The sequence below is a fragment of the Taurulus bubalis genome, assembly GCF_910589615.1.
Source record: "Taurulus bubalis genome assembly, chromosome: 10".
Lineage (NCBI taxonomy): Eukaryota > Metazoa > Chordata > Actinopteri > Perciformes > Cottidae > Taurulus > Taurulus bubalis.
In genome coordinates this window covers 16,153,679-16,177,272 of record NC_136598.1, presented here as the reverse complement: position 1 = coordinate 16,177,272, position 23,594 = coordinate 16,153,679, and the positions used below count along the sequence as shown (strand labels likewise).

General features: G+C 41.8%; 1 protein-coding gene across 1 annotated transcript in view; it reads right to left on the bottom strand.

Annotated features, from left to right (window-relative positions):
- Positions 1–23,594, bottom strand: part of LOC306742316 (cGMP-inhibited 3',5'-cyclic phosphodiesterase 3A-like) — a gene marked incomplete at both ends in the record, with an annotated part of 44,420 nt that overhangs the window by 8,273 nt on the left and 12,553 nt on the right. The window contains one exon of the mRNA XM_079224672.1: positions 1,510–1,755. Within this exon, the coding sequence (XP_079080798.1) occupies positions 1,510–1,755 (246 nt within the window). The remainder of the gene's footprint in view (positions 1–1,509; positions 1,756–23,594) is intronic.

Genomic DNA, 23,594 nt, shown 5'->3' with positions numbered 1-23,594 from the left:
CGTTAACCACTGCTTTATGCAAACTCGCGTATCTCCAATGAGCTAAAATGAGACTGTATCTCATTGAGTTTCACGACATGGGTCGAGCATTTGAGTGCACCAAGGCAGCGTTAAAGCTGCTTGCCACTTTCCTGGTGGGCTATCCTGCATTGCATCACACGCTTTATTTAGTTTCCTTTGCCGCCTGAAGTGAACACACACATTTTGAAGCACTGGCCTTGTAAAACATTAAAAAGCCCTCTGGAAGCCTGTGCGTCATTGTTAGCTACATTAGAGGCACACACTACGCCAGCAGTGACGGAGAAAATGGAGGTGACGACTGCAGGAAGAGGTACAGCCAAGCATACGCACAAGTTCAATTAAATTCAGTTTATTTTATATAGCCCAACATCACAAATACAAATTTGCCTTGGAGGGCTTTACAATCTGTACACAAAACATCCCTGTCCCGGGACCTCACATCAGATCAGGAAAACCCCCCAATAAAGATAGTAAAAACCCTTTCACAGGGAAAAAAGGGGGAAGAAACCTGAGGGAGAGCAACAGAGGAGGATCCCTCTCCCCGGATGGACAGAAGCAATAGATGGCATGTGGCCAGAATGAATAACGCAAAGGAGTTACAGCACATTCAATGAATATGACAGAAATTATTCATATAATGAGTAGTAGGCATGGTCCATGATCCAGATAGCCACAATCCATAAAGCAGAAGGAGGTAGAGAGGAGGGGCATCAGCACAAGTGTGTGCATTGACATGTTCTGCAGCAGACAACAAAACTTACCTTTGATACAACTGGGTATGAACACACGTATCGTAATACTTCTAGCTTCACTAATTCAGAGATATTTTTGTTTGTAATATTTTATGATGAAATTGATGCCTTTTGTGGCTTGAGGGGCAGCTGTATGACATCTGATCAAGGGGTTGAACACTACAAGAGTCCGTGAGTGTCGAGTTAAAAGGATATGAGCATACCAGACCTCTTCCGCTCGTTCCTCATTTCTGCTTTAACTGCAATAACACCTCCTGAATTTTCTACAGAACTGTCGGCGGTTGAGATGGATTATACGTAATGTAGGGTCAAAGTTTTGACAAGGAAGGAGAATGCGTAAAATTTAAAAAAGACGATATCTCTGGTTGTGCTGCATTGTTTTGATATATTTTTCCTTTTTTTCCAGTCTCACAATGGCATAGTAGTGCAATAGTAAACCTGTGGAGTACTCTTTTAAAATGAAGTGATATCTGATTGTGATGCATTGTCAGCAGCTCAACCAAAAAAAACAGGCCACAGTTGTGATTGAGCACAATTATTGTAATTCCCACAATCAGTCTTGGGGCAATTAGTCATTCTGGGCGGCCAATCAATGCTTCCTATTAGCTGGTGAGTAAACTTCCTATTTAGATCCTTACATCATAGAAATTTTAAATCGGGGTTCAGCCATTGGAAATGATCTTTAACACCGAACTAAAGACACAAGAATGAACAAAAACACAAGCCAAACATTTACCTTTGGAATGGCCAGTCTCTCTGTTTTCTCGGGCCCCTCCTCAGAGTCAGAGCAGGTGTGTGTGTCCGCAGGGATGCGAAGCCGGTGGAGCGGCTGGAGGCTGATCTGGGTGCTGAGGAGGCTGCTGACGGCCTTCAGAGAGCTGCAGGTGTTAGGGGGCAGCGAGGGGTCTGCCAGCAGGTCTGAGATCAGACCGTGGGCCTCACCCATCACCGCAATGTCCACCACCACGCTCGTACTCGAACACTGAAGAAGAGGAGGAGGAGAATGAGATGATAAATCTTTGTTTATGTTCTCTCGTGTAATGCATTGATGATGCAGTGAACAAAAGTCACACCACACTGACGCACACAACTTTTGGGGATTGTGTGTGTGTGTGTGTGTGTGTGTGTGTGTGAGAGAGAGAGCATCTGTCGTTATACTAAATTAAACATGTTACGTTCCCAGAAGGAACACACTTTGGCATCCTGTCTATTGACCTACCGGTCATGTGATGTGAAAGTCTTAAAATGTGATAGAAGATAAAGCTAGTAGCATGATGACTTCATGCGTTGAACGTGTAGAGGTTATTAATGATTGTCAACTAATAGAAGCCCAACCTATTTTTAGGCCCTTTCCTTGAGAATTGCATACCCAAACTAAAAAGGGTGTATCTCGGCAACCACTAGGGCTATTTGAATAATCTTGGTATTATATCTTGACGTAATAAAAGGCTACACATGTGAGAATGTCTATATGTTACTGGTTAAGGGTAAATGAAGATGACACAGGTCCACCTAGAAAAAAAGCACTTTCAGGATGATTATTTCTTTGAAATGATGCAGCTGTAAAGTCTAACTCTAACCCAAATCATAGCACAATATGTGAACATTCTCTCTGCAAAGGTTGACTTTGATAGTGAAGCAGAACAAAGTTAGAGAGGTTTAGTACAGAGAAAATTCAGGCGAGGTCTCCAAAATCTGCATCTGTGACATTTGAATTGTTTTATCTACCAAACCATATATTTCACTTGTATATTACTTATGGTGTTCAATACATCCAAATACAACAGTTTGGGTCTTTTTTTTTCATAAAACAAGCTATGATTGACAGTTTTATATAACAATTGCTCAGTTTCCCCCCTAGGTTTTTTTTTTTCATAGCCATAAAAACATCATTAATAGACATCCTACAATATTCCTATAAATAATAACACATCCACTCCCACGTCACCCCCACTGTCTACATGTAGATGTCACTGGTTCATCATATTGACTGATAAGCCCAAAGGCCCATCTATGTCAAAGGTCAATCATGTTAGGTTTCAGTAATGGATTCCAGCGTTAATGTCACAATTTGCTAATCAGCTACTCCATCCATCCATCCATTATCAGCCGCTTATCCGAGATCGGGTCGCGGTGGCAGCAGGTTCAGCAGGCCAACCCAGGCTTCCCTCTCACCTGCAACACTTTCCAGCTCATTCTGGGGGATCCCGAGGCGTTCCAAGGCCAGCCGGGAGATATAATCCCTCCAGCGTGTCCTCGGTCTTCCCCGGGGTCTCCTGCCAGTTGGACGTGCCTGGAAAACCTCTAATGGGAGGCGTCCAGGAGGCATCCTGACTAGATCAGCTACTCTTTAGCGTATAATCAATGTCCAGACACTTTGAAACCACACATACACAAATGTATCTACGTGTACAGTATATATGAGTGTGTGCATGCATGCAACATTTAGCATTTGTAATAAGCAAAGTTAGTCAATATGAATGCGTGGTGAGCTAAAGATTAAAAATAAATAGTTGATTCTGTAGACTTTGGATGTAACTCACACATCTTGCAACAATGCAACCATGGAAAACTTGAATGTGTTTGATAATGTAAGGATGATTTTTCTAAAAAGTAAAAATGAGTAACAATGAACAGACATATGTTTACATACCACAGTTATCAGCAATGAGTTCAATTGTGTTTTTAAGATGTATCACAACACATTACAACCTATTTTCATCAACTTGCGCTAACTATTATTTAAGTCACAAAGAGACACAACTAAAAAAACTGAGTATGTGGAATCGTTAAAAACAATTAAAGGAAAACGCACCATCTGGTAACATAGAAGAGACACCTGCATAGAGGACTGCGCGCTGCAGAGAGAGTTGGAGGTGGGTGAACTTTGTAAGAGTCAGCTGAGCTGTGGCTCCCCACTGAACCCTGGATGAACCGTGTTATGAAACAATACTGTCAGACTCGTGGCCGATCACACAGTGTTTCTGTTTACTTGCCATTCTTAGATATTTTTTCAAAGTAGTGTTTCTCCCACTTGTGTCTGTGATGTTGACACTTCAAGATACAATCATAGAGCTTTGTGAATGTTTAAAATAATCTTGGGAATGACTGGCAGTGACGGGACCAGAAAGCTAAAGTTTTACTGTCGTGATTGGCAACGTCTTTTTTCAGCCAAACACTGAAGACAATACCCGTCCTTTTTACCAATACAAAAGCGTTTTTGCATTATTTACATTGAGACATATTAAGATAAGAAAGAATATATACTTCTCAGAAGATACATATTGTCCCAAGACAAGCAACAGTACAAGAACAGAACAATAAACAGGTTCCTCTCCCTCTTTTCAATACTCCTCATGGAATTTGCAAGATTCAACTGCACCAGAAGAAAAACAACCAATGAGAGTCTTTAACAAAGTGACAACAAGTTGTTCCTATTAAAGTTAGGAAACTGGTCAAGTTACCAATGGTAGCTTTAAACCAGGAACTATCTAATTAAAAAAATATGGAAACAAGATTGCAAATTTGACCACATTCAATGCCAGTTTTCATTACTTGGCAGTTTTCCTGAGCAGTCCTGACACATTTCAGTTGGTTCAATACCCAAACCCAGCCCCATCTAACAACCGGGATGTGTGTTCATGCCTCAAGTTTAAGGAAGACTTGTATTTGGAAAATATAAATATCCTGCTAATGTAACTGCCACTACTCTTGACAGCTAGAGGAAAGCAGCCAACAAAAATAAAATGCTCTAAATGTAAAAGGAAAAGTAATAGGAAAGCTCAAGGAACAATGGCCAATGGATGGGTTTTTAAAGACAAACTAGCCGTCATGTTTTCTCATCTTCCAATCCTGCTCCTCTCCTGCATCCTTCTCTCCCCCACTGTGCCAACACATGAAGCAAATAAGCTCACGTGATCACTCCATCCATAAGCCTTCACCCTCCCGAGGCGACTAGCAACAACCTCTGCTTTTGGCTCTCTGCTTGTATCTGTGTCTTTTATACTTTTGACTTCTTACTCGCTATAACTTTTCGGTACATATATCTGTTTCTGTACTTACTCTAAGCAAAAACAAAGCAGGTGGAGGAAAGGGGAAAACTCCTCTTTTTTTAAACAGAGTGACAGATGACTCAAAATGTTTCTTCCTTAAACAGATTGTATTAGCTGTTCAAACATGTCACAACTTAGAGCTGTGATGTGATGAGTGAATGCATCAAGCACCTAGGAAGATAGTTTCCAGGAAGAGCGCGTCTGTATGTGTGAGTGTGCATGTGTCACCTCAACCTGAACAAAACCCATTAGACCACTCCAGAGCTTTATGACATCCTGCTATTGTGACATTTACCTATTACCTGGCAGTAATGGTCTCTGTTCAGCTAATGTCAGGGAGAGAGCGAGATAGAGGGAACGTGTGTGTGTGTGTTTTGCAGCGGTTTTTAGGAGCCTTTTATCTGTTAGATTTCTGATATTTGAGCATTTAAAAAAAGAACAAGCCTACGGTATATGTGTACATGTGCAAGCTCATTCAGTGCAACATGCATAAGCATTTGAGCTGATGGAGCGTTACAGAGCACCGATCTTGTAGAGACACAGTGGAGAGGCAAGGCGAGGAAGAAGGTTATTGATCCCTCCCAGCATAAAGGCCCACAGGAGACAGCAGGCAGAGCGATGGTCAATGGGTAAATCAACAGTGGGAACAGATGAGTGTATATACACACACACACACACACACACACACACACACACACACACACACACACACACACACACACACACACACACACACACACACACACACAGGCATGCGTGTACCAGAATTGCCCCTTGGGACTCTGTCAGGCTTTCAGAGTAATACAGTACACGCTGTGCACAGAAAGATGGGTCATAATCCTTCAACAAACGCAGTGCAGTGTAACAGAAGACAATATTAATAACTGGTATATGACGATGAATAAAGTAAAACAGAATCTTTGTACAACAAGCTCCCAAGAATAGAACCACTGATTTGGATCTCTAGTCAAAGCTGATAACATCATCAACGTTAAAAGATAAACAAATATCCATTCAGAGAGAGGTTGTGCATTTAGATGGATACATGCAAATGTGAACTTTAAAAGTTTATTTACATTACAGAATGACCATAATATTAAGTCAATACATGTCCGACATCTGTATCAGCTGTATAACAGTTATTGCTGGACTATTTAATCCAAGTAGATTTCATTATATTGTTTTTTAGCCAAGAAAAGTAAGAAAGGAGCAGTGAGCAAAATTATTCACCACTGGATATCCCCATTATAATGTGATTTTCTTTATTAAATTACCTTGATATTTGATCATTTAAAAGGCAACCAAGCACAAGAAACACAAGTCACATGCCTGAGCCACGCACACTATTGGACTATTCCCTTTGTCTATGCTATTTTCATAGTGATGTACACTATCACTCCCTTTCTCTCTTTCCCTCTTGCAAGTATTATCCTCCAGTGTCCTACATCCCGTCTTCCTTTTTCTCATATCTGTCTTCTCCCCTTTCACCACTATTTCAGTGTTCACTCTCTACCCCCATCCCCCAGCCCTCTACTGAGAAACAGTAAAGGAGCTATGTAGGCAGATCAGGCAAAAAGGCAGATGGTGAGAGCAGAGACAGGGAGATAAAGAGAGACAGAGAGAGACAGTGAAAGAGAGTGATGGGCAGAGAGAGAGAGAGAGAGAGAGATCCACAGGCAGGCCATGGCCAATGAAGTGTAAAAGAGAACAGCTCACTCGAGCAGGCCAGCTGAGCTCCTTCACAGACTAATCTACAACAACTGTAAATACAGCACTACAGTGCCCATTGTTTCTGTACTGCTTACACCAACCGTGCAGAAAAAAAAGTAAAATAAGGAGAAAGCTTGCCTCGCGCTGCTTTCATATTAATGCTGGAGCAGTAGTAGCCAGCAAAACATGCCAGAGGCCAAGTTCATGTTCTGGATACAGGAGGATGATTGCAGAATTGCAAACAGTTGCAGGATTACAGAAGTGTCTCACAGTTGCAAGGCTACTGATCATTAACAAATATTAATCGATTGCTTCTGTAAGTACAGGACGGAGTACAGGGTCAGGTGTGTTTTCTGAGCTGGTTAAGATGTATGAACGCCAGACACTGCCATCTGCCAATTTGCAATACATCTACCTGTCTCTCATAGCCACGATGTGCAGAGGTGGTGCTAATGCAAAATCAATAGATAATAATAATAATAATGAAACTATGCAACCCATTGTCTTAGTTTGAGATAACACATATCTATAAACACATCCACCCGGATAAGACATGCTGCTCAACAAATAGAACAAGAGTGACACTGAATCTGGCTTCACTCTCCTGCCTACGAACACCAGTGTCTCACATGCGTAATTGACCTAAAAACTCAAGAAGCTTAATTTAGACATTGCTTCAAGTTGTCCTATTTAAACAATCTCATCATCACTGATTAAATGGCTCTCCTTTTCCTGTGACACACGCACACGCACACGCACACACACACACACACACACACACACACACACACACACACACACACACACACATAGAGCACATTCATCCAGACTAAAGGGGAGAAGGGGAGAGACTCCAGTTAAACCATTACTCCACCTGTTTGGGAGGGTGTGTATTATCTTGATGGCGTCCCATGATACTTGCTGAGTGCCTTCTCTGCATCATTTGTGTTTGGTTTAAACACAACTGCTGAATCCTGATCTTGCCGTCTAGATTCCTATAGATATGATACAGAAGCTTTACGCTCTCTTTCTTTCCTTTAACCTTCGTTAAAATGTCGTAAGAATCTCAATCCAAAGCAACTGACATTTCAATAATGTAGTCCACGGACACTTCCTTGCCCTTTTCTCTCCTCTGCTCTCCTCTTCTCTGCTGCTTCATGGACCTCCCTCTGTCCTCTCACCCGCCCCTACCTCTGCATCTGCCAATTGCAAATGTTCACTGGTGGTTCAGAGAGGAGAGGACCTGCAGTACATTGAAATCAGTTGTATTGAAATTACCTGGTTGCCAGGATACATCGGGACAAAGATCAAAGTGACTCGACTATGGACCATAAAATTGTTGTTTGGGGCTCAGTTGGCCACAGTTATACTGCGCCCACTACTTGTGAAGTGTTTCCTGTGATAGCAGATGCTGCATGACAACCAAGCAGCAAGTAGTGTGCATTATCAGAACAGGGCTTTGTGCATCAGGAAACTGAGCGACATATTGATTCATTAGAAGTCGATTAAGATGGTAGGTTTGTTGTTCGCTATAGCTGGAGATGCTTGTCCAGTATGAGAGAAGAGTATGGATGATTTAAATAATAAATCTAAACCAATGTAATACATAGGTGGAGAGTATAGTTTAAAGTCAGTTTTCAATTGTTTATCTAAAAGAGCATGCTGATTTATTTAATCTGGGAGCCTTGTTGTGAAAAGTCAAACCAGCAATATCTAGGGTGAAAACTAGTCACTGACTTTTTTTCCCCAAAATGTTTATGAATGAACTTGGATTTTTTTCAGATTTTCTTTCTTAACCAAGTGTGTGTATTCACCTTGCTTTGCATGCTTATGACAATTACAACAATTTATCCTGGCCTAATTAGTGGTGAGGAGATGTGTGACCAGTTCAACAAGCAAGCAGCATCTGGTTTTTACACTTCAAGGATGGGGTCAACTTTATTTCAAATCCCAGAAAGTGTGTGTTTCTTTTATTATCACAAAGTTAGGTTGGTGGAATTAGACTAACATTAGTACAGATGTGATGTAAGTAAGAAAAAAAACATACAGTCCACAACTTATAATTAGGTCGACTATATAGCTTAATTATCAACTGCACAACTTTTGGGAAGGAACTCTAGGTTCTGTCCCTCTCAGACCTGTAGCTGCTGACAAAGATCCCATGAAGATGAACTTCTCGTTTTCTTTTACTTTGACGTGAGTTTCTTTGTGAAAATGAGAACTCTGTCAAAGCAATGAACAAAAAAATAAATATCATCATTGTCATTTTTCTTCATTACGTTTTGTGTGTCCTTGATGAGCATCACCGTTTATTTATTTTTCTTCTGTAAAAAATCTGTCCATCTTGTACTTGGGGTATTTTGAGCTTGGCTTGAAAGTCGTATTGCTAAGCTAACCCTAAACTGAGCTAAGCTAACATGATACATTGAGTAATATGTTTATATTGAAATTGAATCAACTGACTCCCAGTCATGTGAAAGTGTTGTTAGCACTGCTGATGGCGTTGAAGAACAACATCTGACTTTGCTGCTTTCAATTTGAGCAGCTTTTAGTTTATTATGTTCTCAATCTGGCTTAATTGGATAAAGCACAAACCCTAACAATGGTGCTTTGTAAAAAACCTTGGCCAGCTACTAGTAAAACATGAGATAATGTAGAATGTATAAATAATGCGACGTGAAGAATGTCAAACATTAAGTTCGCCAAAAAGAGCAAGATATCTCCCTCATTAGTACATAAACCAAACCGTGTTGAACTTGTAATTAACAGATGGGCATGAAGATGAATCCAAGAGGATGCCAACGGTGTTCTGATCGTTCTTGATGCGCAAGTAGTAAGCTGTTTGCTAGTCTCACATAGCCAGACCTTTCTCCAAAGTGCTGTGTCAGCGTTAAAGAAAAGTCTGGCTCCACAGGTTATAACTCCATTATAGTCTCACTCCGAGGGCGTCAAACATCCACGCTTGGTCAGAGACCTCTGGAGACTTGATACAGATGCACAAGGCACCCTTTAGCACCTGTATGAGACGGTCCAGGCGTTCAGCTCATTCCAATGTAAACCAAGGAAACATTCAAGATTGAAATAAGATCATTTCAAGCTACATGATTTAAAAATGCCATAACGAAACACTTATCACCTATTTGAGAAAACAAAACTACTTAATTACTTAAGAGTACTTGGTACAGATCGTACAGGCAAATTAGGAAAAGTAGAAGGATCTACTGACCTAAACCTTAGGAGAGATTAAGAGACTAAAAAGCTCATGAGTTAAGGCTTTATTAGGGCATTCAGGCCAGCGATTAAATCGGAACACATCTATGAATTAACAAACAAATCAAAATGAGTTCCTTCAAAACGTCATGCAGTAACGAGCCAAGTGCTATTCTACTACACAAAGCTGAGAAAAATTATGTCAAACACGCACACACCATTCCTCCCCTTTCCCTCAGGGCTGCACTGACCTGAGATCTGCTCAGAGCTCTCTTGAAGTCCCATTCTGGCTGGCACATAATCTGGAGACAGAAGCTACTTTCAGAGACCTGTCCACTCTGTGACACAATACAGCACTACTGTATCTAAGCACAGAACTTATCTCCTTTACTTCCTCCTCCCTTCATCCCTCTCTCCGTCAACCCATCTAAAAATAAAAAAAGAGCAGGCACTGCTGATGAAAAAAAGGAAAGAACACATCACTCTTAATGCCGGAGGGCTGATCTACATACCGCACTCTACCACCCTCTATCTGTCCCCTCACTAAAATGATTTTCCATTTTTGTTCAATAAGAGGAAACTGTAATTCAATTTCACAGGCAGACAATGGATTTCCGAGTGGCTTTTCCTAAATGTGACATCTTTGAAGTTTTTGGGAGGCACCTTTAACAGAGCTGGATAAACCGTTTCCTGCTGTTTCTAGTATTTGTGCTTAGCTAGATTAAAAGATACTCATACCAGATCAACCTCTGCACTGCACCCGGATTACGAGGAGTAATTTAAAGCTGCAATAGACAACTAGTGACCTTATATGGCAGCAAGATGTAAGGGTTTGAATTGTTTTTTAATTTGGAAAATTCGAGACAATGAAGAAATCATGGGGTGTACTCATCTCTGACCTACATTTCATGTTACTAACAGCTGGTGAAGTGGGGATGAGGAAGAGCCAAAAATGTGAAGCCCATCTCAGACTAAATTAAAAACGAACCGTTGCTGTGCGGGAGCAAGTTGAACAGTTTGCACTTTAATTTTGATGAATCATGTCAGGTATACAGAGGGCTTGACACTAGTAATCCAACTGCACCTTACTTACAGCTGAGGTTATTATGGAAGCTATAGCATCTCAGTTAGGATACTATGCTGCATCACCCACTTCATTAACTATAAATGAGTGGGTTTTTGCATTAAAAAATGTTGTCCAGTGGAGCTTCACACTACACTGAATTAAATTATTTCCATCCCTTGCCTTAAAGGGCCTGTGACCACAACTAAGAGCAAAGGTTGACACAATAATTACCGACATTCATCTTGTTAAAGTTCTGCTTCTATAGATTTAAAATAATAATTTTCTAAAACAAAATAACAAGGTGAATGCAACTATTGTAGTTATGTAATATTTAAGATATAGAATATACAAAAAATGTAATGTGAATGAACAATGAATCAGTGCAATATTATAGTTCTCTTTAAGTTGAACAAAATGTGTCCCTGGGATCAGTAATACTAATAGTAAGACACCGCTTCATTTAGTGACGCCATACATTAATTATGTACTTATTGTTATTATTATTATTAATTGCGGTTGGGGAAAAAATAACATGTTGCAGGGACATTGTCTGCCAATGTCAAACATACAGACAGTAAATATACTTGACTGCTCCCTATAGCTAATCTTCAAAGATCCTTCAGAAAGACTCACCACACTGCTGATCATTTGAGCAGCAGAAAAGTATTTTGTAATTTCAACTGGACATAACATAAAGATGACCCTTTTCATTCAAATACAACAAGCAAATATACAACAAATTCAAACAAACACTAAGTCTTGATGACAGTCATGTCATTCATAAAGAGTGTAATGTTATTTACATCAATTCATTTGTAAACATAGCTTTGTATTTACTGTATCTTCCATTTAATTAGGTCAACGTGCAGAATGTGTCTTGTGCAAAAAGAAATGGGCAATTTCAATGATATATGTTGCTTAATTCTTCATAATAATTATAATTTTAATAACTGGTCCCAGGCAAACTGTACTGTGCATGACTGTGTGTGTCTGTGAGTGTGTGTTGCGTCTGTGGACTGCCCTAGCTGTCATAGTTAGTAGGCTGATATATAAAATGGCATAAAGTGAGATGACCTGACAGTGCAACTGTCATCCACTGGAGATGACTTTGCATTTTGAATGGCAGATGAGATAATCTGCCTAATACAGTGGATTCATGTTTTATGTGAGCCCCACAGGATGGAGGGAGGTTGTTTGGAAGAATGAAAGCACTGTAATGCTGAATCCCACTGAGCTCCATCACCATGTAAAATAATCATATCTCATTTCGGAATACTGTGTGTGCCGTTCTTTTTTGTTGATAATGTTTATTTAAGAGTCCGGACAATAAAAAAAGGTGCCATATTGAAGTAGTGAGGCTGTTAGAGTGCTGCATCATGGCAGAAATCAGATTTGAGAAAACCAAATGAGTCCCTTTTCTGTCTATCACAACCTATACTCACATTTCAGCTTCTATCACTTGCCCAGGTTCCTAAATCCTCTTCTGTGCTCTGCTGTTCCTTGAAGGCCTCAATTACGGCTCAACTACACTTTGCATGTCAAGTCTATAAGAGTCTGGGAAATCACAGAGGCCTAATGCACTTCTGAGCCACATAATCTTTGACAGTTCCATCATTCAGTCTTAAGTAGACTGCTTATACTTGCAAATGTATGCATAGTTCATATCAGCATAGGTACAACTTCATGTCAACATTAATGGTTCCTCTTCTCACACTTGTGTGTTACTTTGCTTGGTAAGCCAACACATGCATGAACACACTGCAGTCTGCAGAGAGCTCTTTTTGTTTACGTGAACACTACTGGTCTCAGGGGCGTTCCTGTGGCATGCAGAACTTAAATCTATTGACAAGGACAAGCCTCCTGCATATGTGATACGATCCATACATTTAACAACACATAATAACAACTTTGAGCTAAAAATGACCCCAGAATGCATTTAAAAAACAACCATATAATTATGCACTTATGCCAATGTTTTTAAAGGAAAGACTCGAATAAAAATCCTCTGTGATTTCACACAAGTTTTTATGTTCAAGTTCAAAGGGATGGATCCCATTCCATCCAGCACTGGACAGACAGCAGTATCGCAACTTCGACAAAAGGCCACCAGTCCATCCCCGCACTAACACAGACACGACAACTCTTCATACCGCAGTGTTTTTTGTTTCATCTGACTTGCATGTATTTTGAATTTTAAAACACACAAAAAGCTATATCTCCATCCAGAGAGTACCATCATTCCAAACATGGTCATAGTACAAACCATCAACTGTCATCTTGTCACACCGCGGTGAGGGTTGTCTTGTCTGGGGTTTTGTCTCGTAACTTCCTGTTTTATTTTGAAGCCTGACTCTCCTCTCGTTTCAGGTCACTTGCCCATCCTCATGTGTCACTGGTCTGATTGTCTCCCCTGATTCCTGAGTGGTTCCACCTGCTCCCCATTGCCCTCATGTGCTTATAGTCTGCATCTTCCCTCTGTCCTGTGCCAAAGTGTTTGTCCTTGCCCATGCACCAAAGCCAGCATCCACAGTCCTAGTTAGAGTTTTCCCGAAAGTTTTTGTGCGTAAGTTGTTTTTTTTTCTTCCCTCCTTCGGGAGCGTTTTATGTTTGAAGTTTTTGTGAGAAAGTTGTGTTCACAGCCTAATGGTTTTTTCACTCGTCGAAGAGGATCTAAGGAAATGACAGTGCGCCTGTACGGATATCCCGTGCATCTGGGTCCTCCTTTCAGTCCAGGCCTGCCATTACACTTTGGCCAGTATGGACCCAGCAGGGATAGAACAGCTCACGGCAGCCCTGCGAACCCAAGAAGACAGACTCTCCCGTCAGGGGGAATTCCAGACCGCCATGGCGTCCCAGATGGGCCTTCTCTCGTCACAACTTCAGGGCCTGCACGACCATCTGGTGCAGACGACTACAGCCCACGAGCCTCCGGAAGTAGCAGCTGATACACCCGTGAGGCCAGCCCTGACAGTCCCGGTTGTCGGGTCAGGATGTGAGTTAGCCCCACCAGCGCAATTCTCTGGAGAACTAGGGTTATGTAAAACATTCCTTATAGACTGCTCCATACACTATGAACTAAACCTCCATGCATTTCCCACTGACCGATCCAAGATTGCATTTATGATTTCCCACCTTACCGGAAGAGCCTGGGCCTCGGCAAAGTGGGCCCGGGATTCGCCAGATTGCAGATCCCTCGCAGAGTTTGAGAAGGCGCTGCAGAAGACATTCGACCCGATAACGAGCGACCGGGAAAAGGCTCGGGAGCTGAGCTGGCTGAAACAGGGCAGCGACTCTGTATGTGACTACGCCATCCGTTTCCGCACTTTGTCAGCGGAGAGTGGCTGGAATACTACGGCCTTTAACGACGTGTTTCTGAAGGGGCTGGCAGCTCCTACCCAAGACCTTCTGGTCCCCTTGGACCTACCCACAGATCTCGACTCACTCATCGCACTCGCAATTCGGACGGACAACCGAACCCGCCAACTCAGGCAGCAACGCCTCACGAGACCCACAAGGATGGAGAGACCCCTATGCACTCAAGCACCAGGATGGTCGACCACCCGTCGATTGCCACCAGAGCAGCGTCGTTATCCCCCCCTCTAGAAGGAGAGGGAGAGCCCAGGCAGCCGAGGAGCGACAGACGTCTACAGGAGGGCCGCTGCTCTTACTGCGGTGAACCCGGTCATCTCGTCGCCAAAAGGACCATGGTGGTGAGTGAATTCAAGGTTTCCGGCATCACCGCACGTCCTCTCACGACAGTCCAGGTAATGCACCACTGAACTCAAGGTGCTCCTAGACTCGGGGGGGCTGATGAAAGCTTGATGGACGGGTAACTAGCAGAACAGCTGGGCCTTAATACAGAACTGTTAGCTAAGCCCATCAGAGCTAAGGCCCTTAATGGACAGGAACTTTTCCCAATCATACATATCACAGCACCGCTCAAACTGTGCATTGACAATCACCAGGAGAACATTCGCTTCTATGTATTCAAGTCACCTTCACAGACTCTAATTTTGGGACAGCCATGGTTATTTCGCCACAATCCCCATATAAATTGGAGAACAGGAGAGATCCTAGCCTGGGGAGGGGACTGTGTGAGCGACCGTCTGAACCTCTTGGTTGGGAGAAGGGAGTCGCAGGCATTAATTTGATCTGTCAGTCCCGCCGCAGATCCCAATTACCCGGACCTGAGCTCTGTGCCTTCCTGCTACCACCACCTCAAAGAGGTTTTTAACAAAGCCAAAGCCCTATCACTCCCTCCACACCGACCCTATGATTGTGCCATTGAGCTGATTCCAGGCTCAACCATTCCCAAAGGCCGCCTGTATGCGGTTTCTGGGCCAGAGAGGGAGGCCATGTGGGAGTACATTGAAACCTCCCTTAAAGCGGGGCTGATTTGCCCCTCGTCCTTGCCAGCTGGAGCTGGTTTCTTTGTGGGCAAGAAGGATGGCTCCTTAAGACCTTGCATTGACTACAGCCCACTCAATGACATAACTATAAAGAACCGCTACCCACTTCCTCTTATGTAATCTGTGTTTGCCCAGCTCCAACAGGCCAAGATCTTCACCAAGTTGGATCTTCGCAACGCCTATCACTTGGTACGGATAAGAGAAGATGATGAATGGAAGACCGGGTTTAATACACCTAGTGGGCACTATGAATACAAAGTCATGCCTTTTGGCCTCACCAATGCTCCTGCTGTGTTCCAGGCCATGATTAATGATGTGCTAAGAGACTTTCTTGACCCTTTTGTGTATGTCTATCTGGATGACATACTTATCTACTCCCCTGACCTGCATACACACCAAGACCATGTGACTCAGGTATTGAAAAGAATGCTAGAAAATAAACTCTGTCAAAGCAGAAAAGAGTGAATTCCATGCCGACATTGTCTCCTTCCTGGGCTTCATCGTAGCCCCTGGAAGAGTGCAGATGGACCCGGCTAAAATTAGAGCTGTGGTCGATTGGCCTACACCTGATAGCCGCAAAAAGGTTCAGCAGTTCCTTGGGTTTGCTAACTTTTACAGGCGGCTTTAGTGCAATAGCTGCACCTCTCCATGCTCTCACCTCCACACTGTTGCAGTTCCACTGGTCTCCAGAAGCTGATGCTGCCTTTCGTATCCTCAAGCACCGCTTCACCTCGGCCCCCATCCTCACCCTGCCAGACCCTCGACGACAGTTCGTGGTAGAGGTGGACTCCTCCAACGAAGGGGTCTGGGCCATCCTCTCCCAGCGGTCAGAGCAGGATGGTTAGGTGCATCCTTGTGCTTTCCTGTCACGGCGGCTATCCAAGGCGGAGCGGAACGGAACTACGACGTTGGTAATCGGGAGTTGCTGGCGGTCAAACTCTCGCTGGAGGAGTGGAGGCAATGGCTCGAGGGGGTGGACCATCCGTTCATTGTCTGGACTGATCATAAGAATCTAGAATACATCAAGAAAGCCAAAAGACTCAATTCTCGCCATGGAGCAAACTCCTGGTCTGGGTCGAGTATGCCCACCTCGGCCACAGGTATGTCGCCGTTCAAGTGTTTGGTTACCAGCCCCCTGTTTTCGCAGACAACAAGCCAGAGGTGTCTGTACCCTCCGCCCATACCATGGTTCGCCGCTGCCACCGCATCTGGGCAGCCGCCACACGGGTATTGATTGCCAAGGGGACAGAGTCAAGAAGACTGCAGACCGCAAGAGACGACCCGCCCCTGCCTACCAGCCAGGACAGAGTGTGGCTCTCCGCCAGGGATCTACACCTGACAGTCCCATCCAAGAAGCTGGCGCCGCGGTTCGTGGGTCCGTTCCCCATCACCAAGCTCATCGGCCCTGCAGCAGTTCGACTTCGCCTGCCCCGATCCCTCAGTGTTCACCCTACCTTCCACGTAAGCCGGGTCAAGCCCGCCAAGGAGAGTCCGATGGTTCCAGCCGCTGCCCCTCCGCCGCCCCCAGAAGTGATAGAAGGCGGTCCGGCGTACGAGGTCAAGCAGTTGCTGGCGGTTCGCAACCGTGGCCGAGGTAAACAGTACTTAGTGGACTGGGTAGGATATGGTCCTGAGGAGAGGCAGTGGGTCCCGCCTCGCTACATTGTCGACTCTACCCTCATCACAGACTTCCATAGGGACCAGCCTGGGCCGTCAGGAGTCGGCCCTGGGGGGCGTGGGGGGGGAGGTACTGTCACACCGCGGTGAGAGTTGTCTTGTCTGGGGTTTTGTCTCGTAACTTCCTGTTTTATTTTGACGCCTGACTCTCCTCTCGTTTCAGGTCACTTGCCCTTCCTCATGTGTCACTGGTCTGATTGTCTCCCCTGATTCCTGAGTGGTTCCACCTGTTCCCCATTGCCCTCATGTGCTTATAGTCTGCGTCTTCCCTCTGTCCTGTGCCAAAGTGTTTTTCCTTGCCCATGCACCAAAGCCAACGTCAACAGTCCTAGTTAGAGTTTTCCCGAAAGTTTTTGTGCGTAAGTTGTTTTTTTCTTCCCTCCTTCGGGAGCGTTTTGTTTTTGTGAGAAAGTTGTGTTCACAGCCTAATGTTTTTTTCACTCGTCGAAGAGGATCTAAGGAAATAATAAAGTGCGCCTGTACGGATATCCCCTGCATCTGGGTCCTCCTTTCAGTCCAGGCCTGACACATCTGTTACAAATTGGAGCTTTGTCTTAGAGACAATATTTATCAAGCTCTCCAATTAAAGAAGAATGTAACACATACAATAAACACTGTAGTCTATTACGCACATCGTAGATGACATGTTAATCTTGACTTATTTTAAATAGCATGTAGTAGTGCATCAATCTGTAATTTACTATAACAACATGACACCATTCAAAACCACTTAACAAATAGCATTTATTGGTCAGCCCCTTAGCTTTAAGAAAAACATCCTTGTTTTGCATTGTACAAATTATTACTTCAATTCATCACAGGTAGAACATGAAAATAGAATGTTTTTTTTTTTTTCTTGAATTGCTCTGAAGGTACCTCCATATTACATAAATTCTGTCACTGTGAAACCCTTTTGGGTTGTTGACAGGCATGGCACACACTGTGTGACCTTAAACCCTGTGTGTAACTGTGCATGTCAGGGCATACTAATATACAAAGCCATGTAAGGGCTAATGGGACCAAATCCACCTGGATGAATGTATGTGAGTCTCTTTACGCATACACTTCAACACACTTGCACACACGAGTGCACACACATGCAAAAACAAACATTAACACGCACTGACACGCATGCTCTCGGTTTGTCACGACTCAGACACTCGGGTCCTGAAGAACCCAGCAAGCCAGACCAAATCCCCTACTGGCCAGCAACTGTTCTCACCAGATCCCAGCTGAAGCAGAAAAAGGAGACAGCCGGGAGAGACATAACACATGAAGTGATGATCGCAAATACAAATTTGAAAGACAAGAACGTACCGTAGAATAAAGAAATAGTTCCTAATGTGAATAATTGAAGTGAAAACAACGAAAGGCACCAAATAGCATATCATGTATCTGAGCTGATGTATCATTACCTCATCCCACTTCTTTTTATCGAGTGATATGTCAAACGTGTAACATGTTAAAACTACAACTTTTTCATTATAGCTTTCTTGGAAAGCCATATTTAGTAAATGATAACATGTTAAAATTGTGGCAATCCAATTTACCAGTCAAAAATAAAATAATATTTAGTATTAAGTATAACAGAAATAAAAAAACTGTGGTGGGAAAAGATAATGTCAAATGATCGGCAGGAACATCTCCCTTCATCTCATCTTAAACCCAACCATGCTACATCAATGTTCACTGTTGTTGTATTAAGGCGGCCAGCAAAGGCTCACCACAATTCGGTTGTATTCCTAACTGAGGTAAAAGCAGATTCATCAGATTCACTGATGATACAGCACATACTGTTTTATATACCAACCAGTTTATAGTAAACCCAAGAATCACTGTCTACCCATTCAACACAACTAGCTTGCCAAAAGCATTTGGCAAAGCTCCCTGTGTATGCGTGGTTTTGCCTGTGTGTGTGTGTGTGTGTGTTAGAGGGAGAGAGATGGGCCTCCTGGGCTGGATGATGATGACTCACCCACCCACAGACTCACAAACGTGAGTTCAGAAATGCACTCATCACCGTCATCACTCAAGACCATGTTAGCGCGGCTGATGCTAATTGTTTCCAATCAGTGTATCCTGTCAATGCACTGTGAAACCAGACCACACCAGCGATTGCTTATTGATCTCATTACACGCTCACGTCACTCTATCAAGCAAGCGCTTGAGGGTCCGTGTGCACATGTGAGAGAGCCGATTGACATCAATCGGAGCCCAACGCGACAACTATTTAAAACTGAGGATGATCCATACAATCAATACAAAACATGTGAACTCAGTACAGAACTTTATTTCTTGAAACAAGACTAAGAGTCCTGCTAGCAGCCATGTGAAGCAGCACTTTAAATCATAAATGCTAACATGCTCACAATGACATTGCTAACATGCTGATGTTTAGCAGGTATACAGCAATGTTGTCACCATCTTAGCTTAGTGCTAACATATTCTAATTAGCACTAAAGTGCAATGGACGCTGATGGGAATGCCATAAGTTTTGCTCAAAAAAAAGTATTAAACTAAGTGAAATAGCTACCTTATTATGGCACTATATAAAGAAGTTAAGGGAGACATGACTGTCTATCCGTCCTATATTGATTTCCATTAAAAAGAACACTATTGCTAATCTCATGGTGGTTTAGAAGGAAAAGCATTACAAATAATCGTCTGGGCACTATGAATTTCTGTATAAAATGTCATGGCAATCCATCCATGCAAGTTCCCCTAAATTTGCTGCATTCCCAGAAGTCACAGTAAGATGACTTGTTCACAGTAGATATGAATAAGTAAAAGTAGGCAAGAGAGCTGGGGGAAAGCCTTTCTCCCACGTTATAGTACATATACTGTTCAAAATATGTCCAAAAATGAAAAACATGTTTACGCTATCAGATAATATACCGATAACATATTAGTGTTTGATTCGGAAAACAGTAATTTATGTTCATCTTTATATTTGTATATCTACCCTCTTTCGTCCCCTATGAATGAATTGTGCTAATGGCAGCCACCAACATCCTCAGGCCAGTATGTGTGTTTCACAGCGGAGTTGCATGACTAAGGCTTTGCATGTACTACTGTCAAGTAAATGCATGCATGCATCTGTCAGCACATTTATATATACATCTTTATATTTTCCTTCTCATGTGCCTCATACACAACTGCTCATAAAACAGTGGTTTTGCAGTTAGTTGCGTGTGTCATATGTCCTGTAGCACGATGCCTTGTATCTGCTTATGTGTTGATGCTTAATATATAACTGTGCCCTGAGTAATTACACTCTGTTAAATGAATGAGGGAGGAGTTGTCGGTGTTGACTCAAATATACGTATGAATGCAAAACCAGCAATCAAAACACTCAAGATCTTTCTTCCGATGCTAGTTTGTCCTTACCTGCTTTGAAACTGCACTTGATGTATTCTGTGCGATCCTTTTTAATAAACATTTAATCAAATGATACTTGACAAATGATAAGGTTGCTCGTATTACCAACACAACTGAGAATAAACACCAAGGCTTTTAGACAATTTCAGTTCTATGTTTTGGTTTTCTGGACCAACAAAAACAACATAATACTGTATTATATAAATTACATTTTGTTTTAAATGACCTCCAGATCTCCAGATGTACTAATTCATTATATATCACTACATCAAAAACATATACAGGCTACCGGATTTTATACATATCATACAATCATGTTGGATAAAAAAAAAAATCAACATTCGTGCAATAAAAAAAGATCCTTTGACTTGATGGTGTCCAGAATGTGGCTTACAAAACCCATTTATACATACATAACAGTAAGAATGATAATAGGGTGCATTCATATTCTTGCACGATCTACTTGTCATCTTTACTTTACTGAGTACGCTGAATCACATGCAAACGGGACCTCATGCATGCACATAAGTCATCTGAACACACACACACACACACACACACACACACACACACACACACACACCATTTAATTCCCGTCTTCCTCCTCCCTCCTGCCTCCACGGCTAAGTGGAGTGCTTTTCCCTCATGTTGTTGTACCCATGTTAGGCTACTGACGCCAGCTTGTCATTCTCTACTCCTATTACCGTGAGAGGGGAGTGCGTCACAGCTCCCACTCCCCACTTCTCTGTCAGCTTTCTGCTCACGCTGATTGACAACGACGTTGCCGACCGTTAGCATTTCAGGCTGAGTCCCATGAGAAAACAACGTCAGCGTCCAGACACCGGTCTTCCATTTGGAGCTGCATGCATAATGACTTACAACCTACTTTCTGTCTGTGCTTCTTGAAGTTTTGCTTTTTCACGTTTCCCTCACCAAAATCTCCTAGACGATGCTTTTTAAGGGAGATGACTCATAACAGACATTTGTGCCACAACACTTTCTGTTATACTTCAGATTTGTGTTGTAAACATTTCAGTTTTGTGCTAATGAACTGGTGTTCTATGGTCTGACATTTGTGAAAAAAATTGTGAAAAATAGGTCATATCCAGAAAATGGTTGTACTGTAATAACCTGTGTTAGTGCTAGTAGCAGCAAAATAAAATTAAAGCATTTATAAATGTAATAGCAATAATCACTTTGAAACTCTTCAAGACCATATACCAACAGTTCTCATTATTTGTTTACAATACAAAGTAGAAAAACAAGGTTTTGTATTTCTGCTTCTACAAATACCTAAATTATTGCGCTTTGTCTGTCTGATTTATGATGCAAAATAAAATAAAGAGTTGGCATTAGGACCCTGCGGAGCATTTCTCAGTACGATGTACAGTGCATCAGTTTGTCTGTCTTACTGTAATGTTCTCACAAGTTGTAGTTTTTAAAGACAGGGCATGCAACTGTTCTTCCATCAAATGCACAAGCTCAATGCATGATGGGAAAGGACTCGCTTTACCCTGAACTCAGCTGTCTGATCAACAACAGGAAGTCCTATGTGCATTTTTCAACATTGATATAGAAATAGATAAAAGTCAAATATTTATTGAAATCTGCTCCAAACAAAAATCGTTTCTTGCTGACAATCATAAATACGTGTCCAACTGAAACTATATGGTGAATGTACAGAGCATGTATAAGGCTCATTATGTGATCAATTGCTTGACCACACAGGTGTGTTCACTCACTCTGACTGATTACACCTGTAGTCAGGTGCAAGGCGGGTCAAAGAGTACAGAAGCAATCAATGAAATGCTCTTGCTTTTTTTGAAAAAGCCTCACTAGATGGCGTTGCAGTAGCGCTGTCGCCATTTTGGACTTTAAACGCAAATGAATCCATGACAATAGATGTATAAAGATATCTGGAAATCAGAGGACCTTTTTTATTTTAGGTAATTCCACTTCCCATCATGTCCTAATAGTTGTAAAGATCACAAATAGCCGAACATAGCGTTGGTTTTTCAAGGCATAATGAGCGACCTTTCCACCCTGCATGCGTAATATTATATATCCAGTTTTGCCGGCTGTATGTGGCGGTAATAATAGTTATATTTGCTTTACTTCGTCACTTTTTCTATTTTATAAAACATCCATGAGCTGTTGGGGAACAGGGCAAAAAGTTCAGTAAATAAGTAAGCTCATAAATATTCCTAATAGTATGCATATATATTACATTTTTTTTCATTGTTCAACACAGGTCGCTTACCCACATTTAAATCGAAATTAAATGAAAAATGTGACCCTTTTTAATCCTTAATCCCTTTCAACCATCAAAGGTCACAGCCCTGGTCATATCATGTACCTTATTACAATAAAAAGGTGTGTGTATATATATATATATATATATATATATATATATATACAGTATATCTTTTTTTTTAATCAATTTATTCATATATTTTTATTGAAATCTAATCATCTTTAATTCCTGGAACTAAACTCAACTCAACTTTTAGTGACAAGCGAGGTGTGTACATTCTAAGCCAGCCCACTTTTAGCGGTCAAATCAAATGTGAAGAAATTTACTTAATATATGAACAAATAATAACAGGAAGATGATATGATTATTTCTCTATATATCGATTCATGGAGATGCATAAAGAGGCTGGTATATAGTCCATTCATAAGCTATTACCTTTTATGTGTATATATCTTGTTTGTGTACACAACAGATAACACTTACAAAACAAAAAGAAAGACACACAATATGAAACTTAAAGGAGAACACATTTATAGAAAGAAAGGGGCTTTTCTGGGTATCCTTGTCTCCAGGCTAATCTAAAGACACTCAGTGGTTTCACACCAGAGCAGCTTCATCCAATAAGGACGTGTTCATTGAATTCCTTGTTGAATGAGATTGGACAGAAAAGGAAAAAAATGGGAGGCGGAGGGAGAGAGTGAAAGATGTTGGTGAAAATAAGCTGAATGAAAGAAGAGAACGCGTTGACATTAGCGCAAGCTGCATCAGGCCGAAAGGAACCAAGCAGGCCACACACACACACACATACACATACACACACACACACACACACACACACACACACACACACACACACACTAATATATATATATATATATATATATATATATATATATATACATATATATCTATATGTATATATATATATATATATATATATATATATATATATATATATATATATATATATATATATATATATATATATATATATATGTATATACACACACATATACAAGCTATCACTTGATTATGCTTTACCACAAAACAGTATATAGTAGAGAT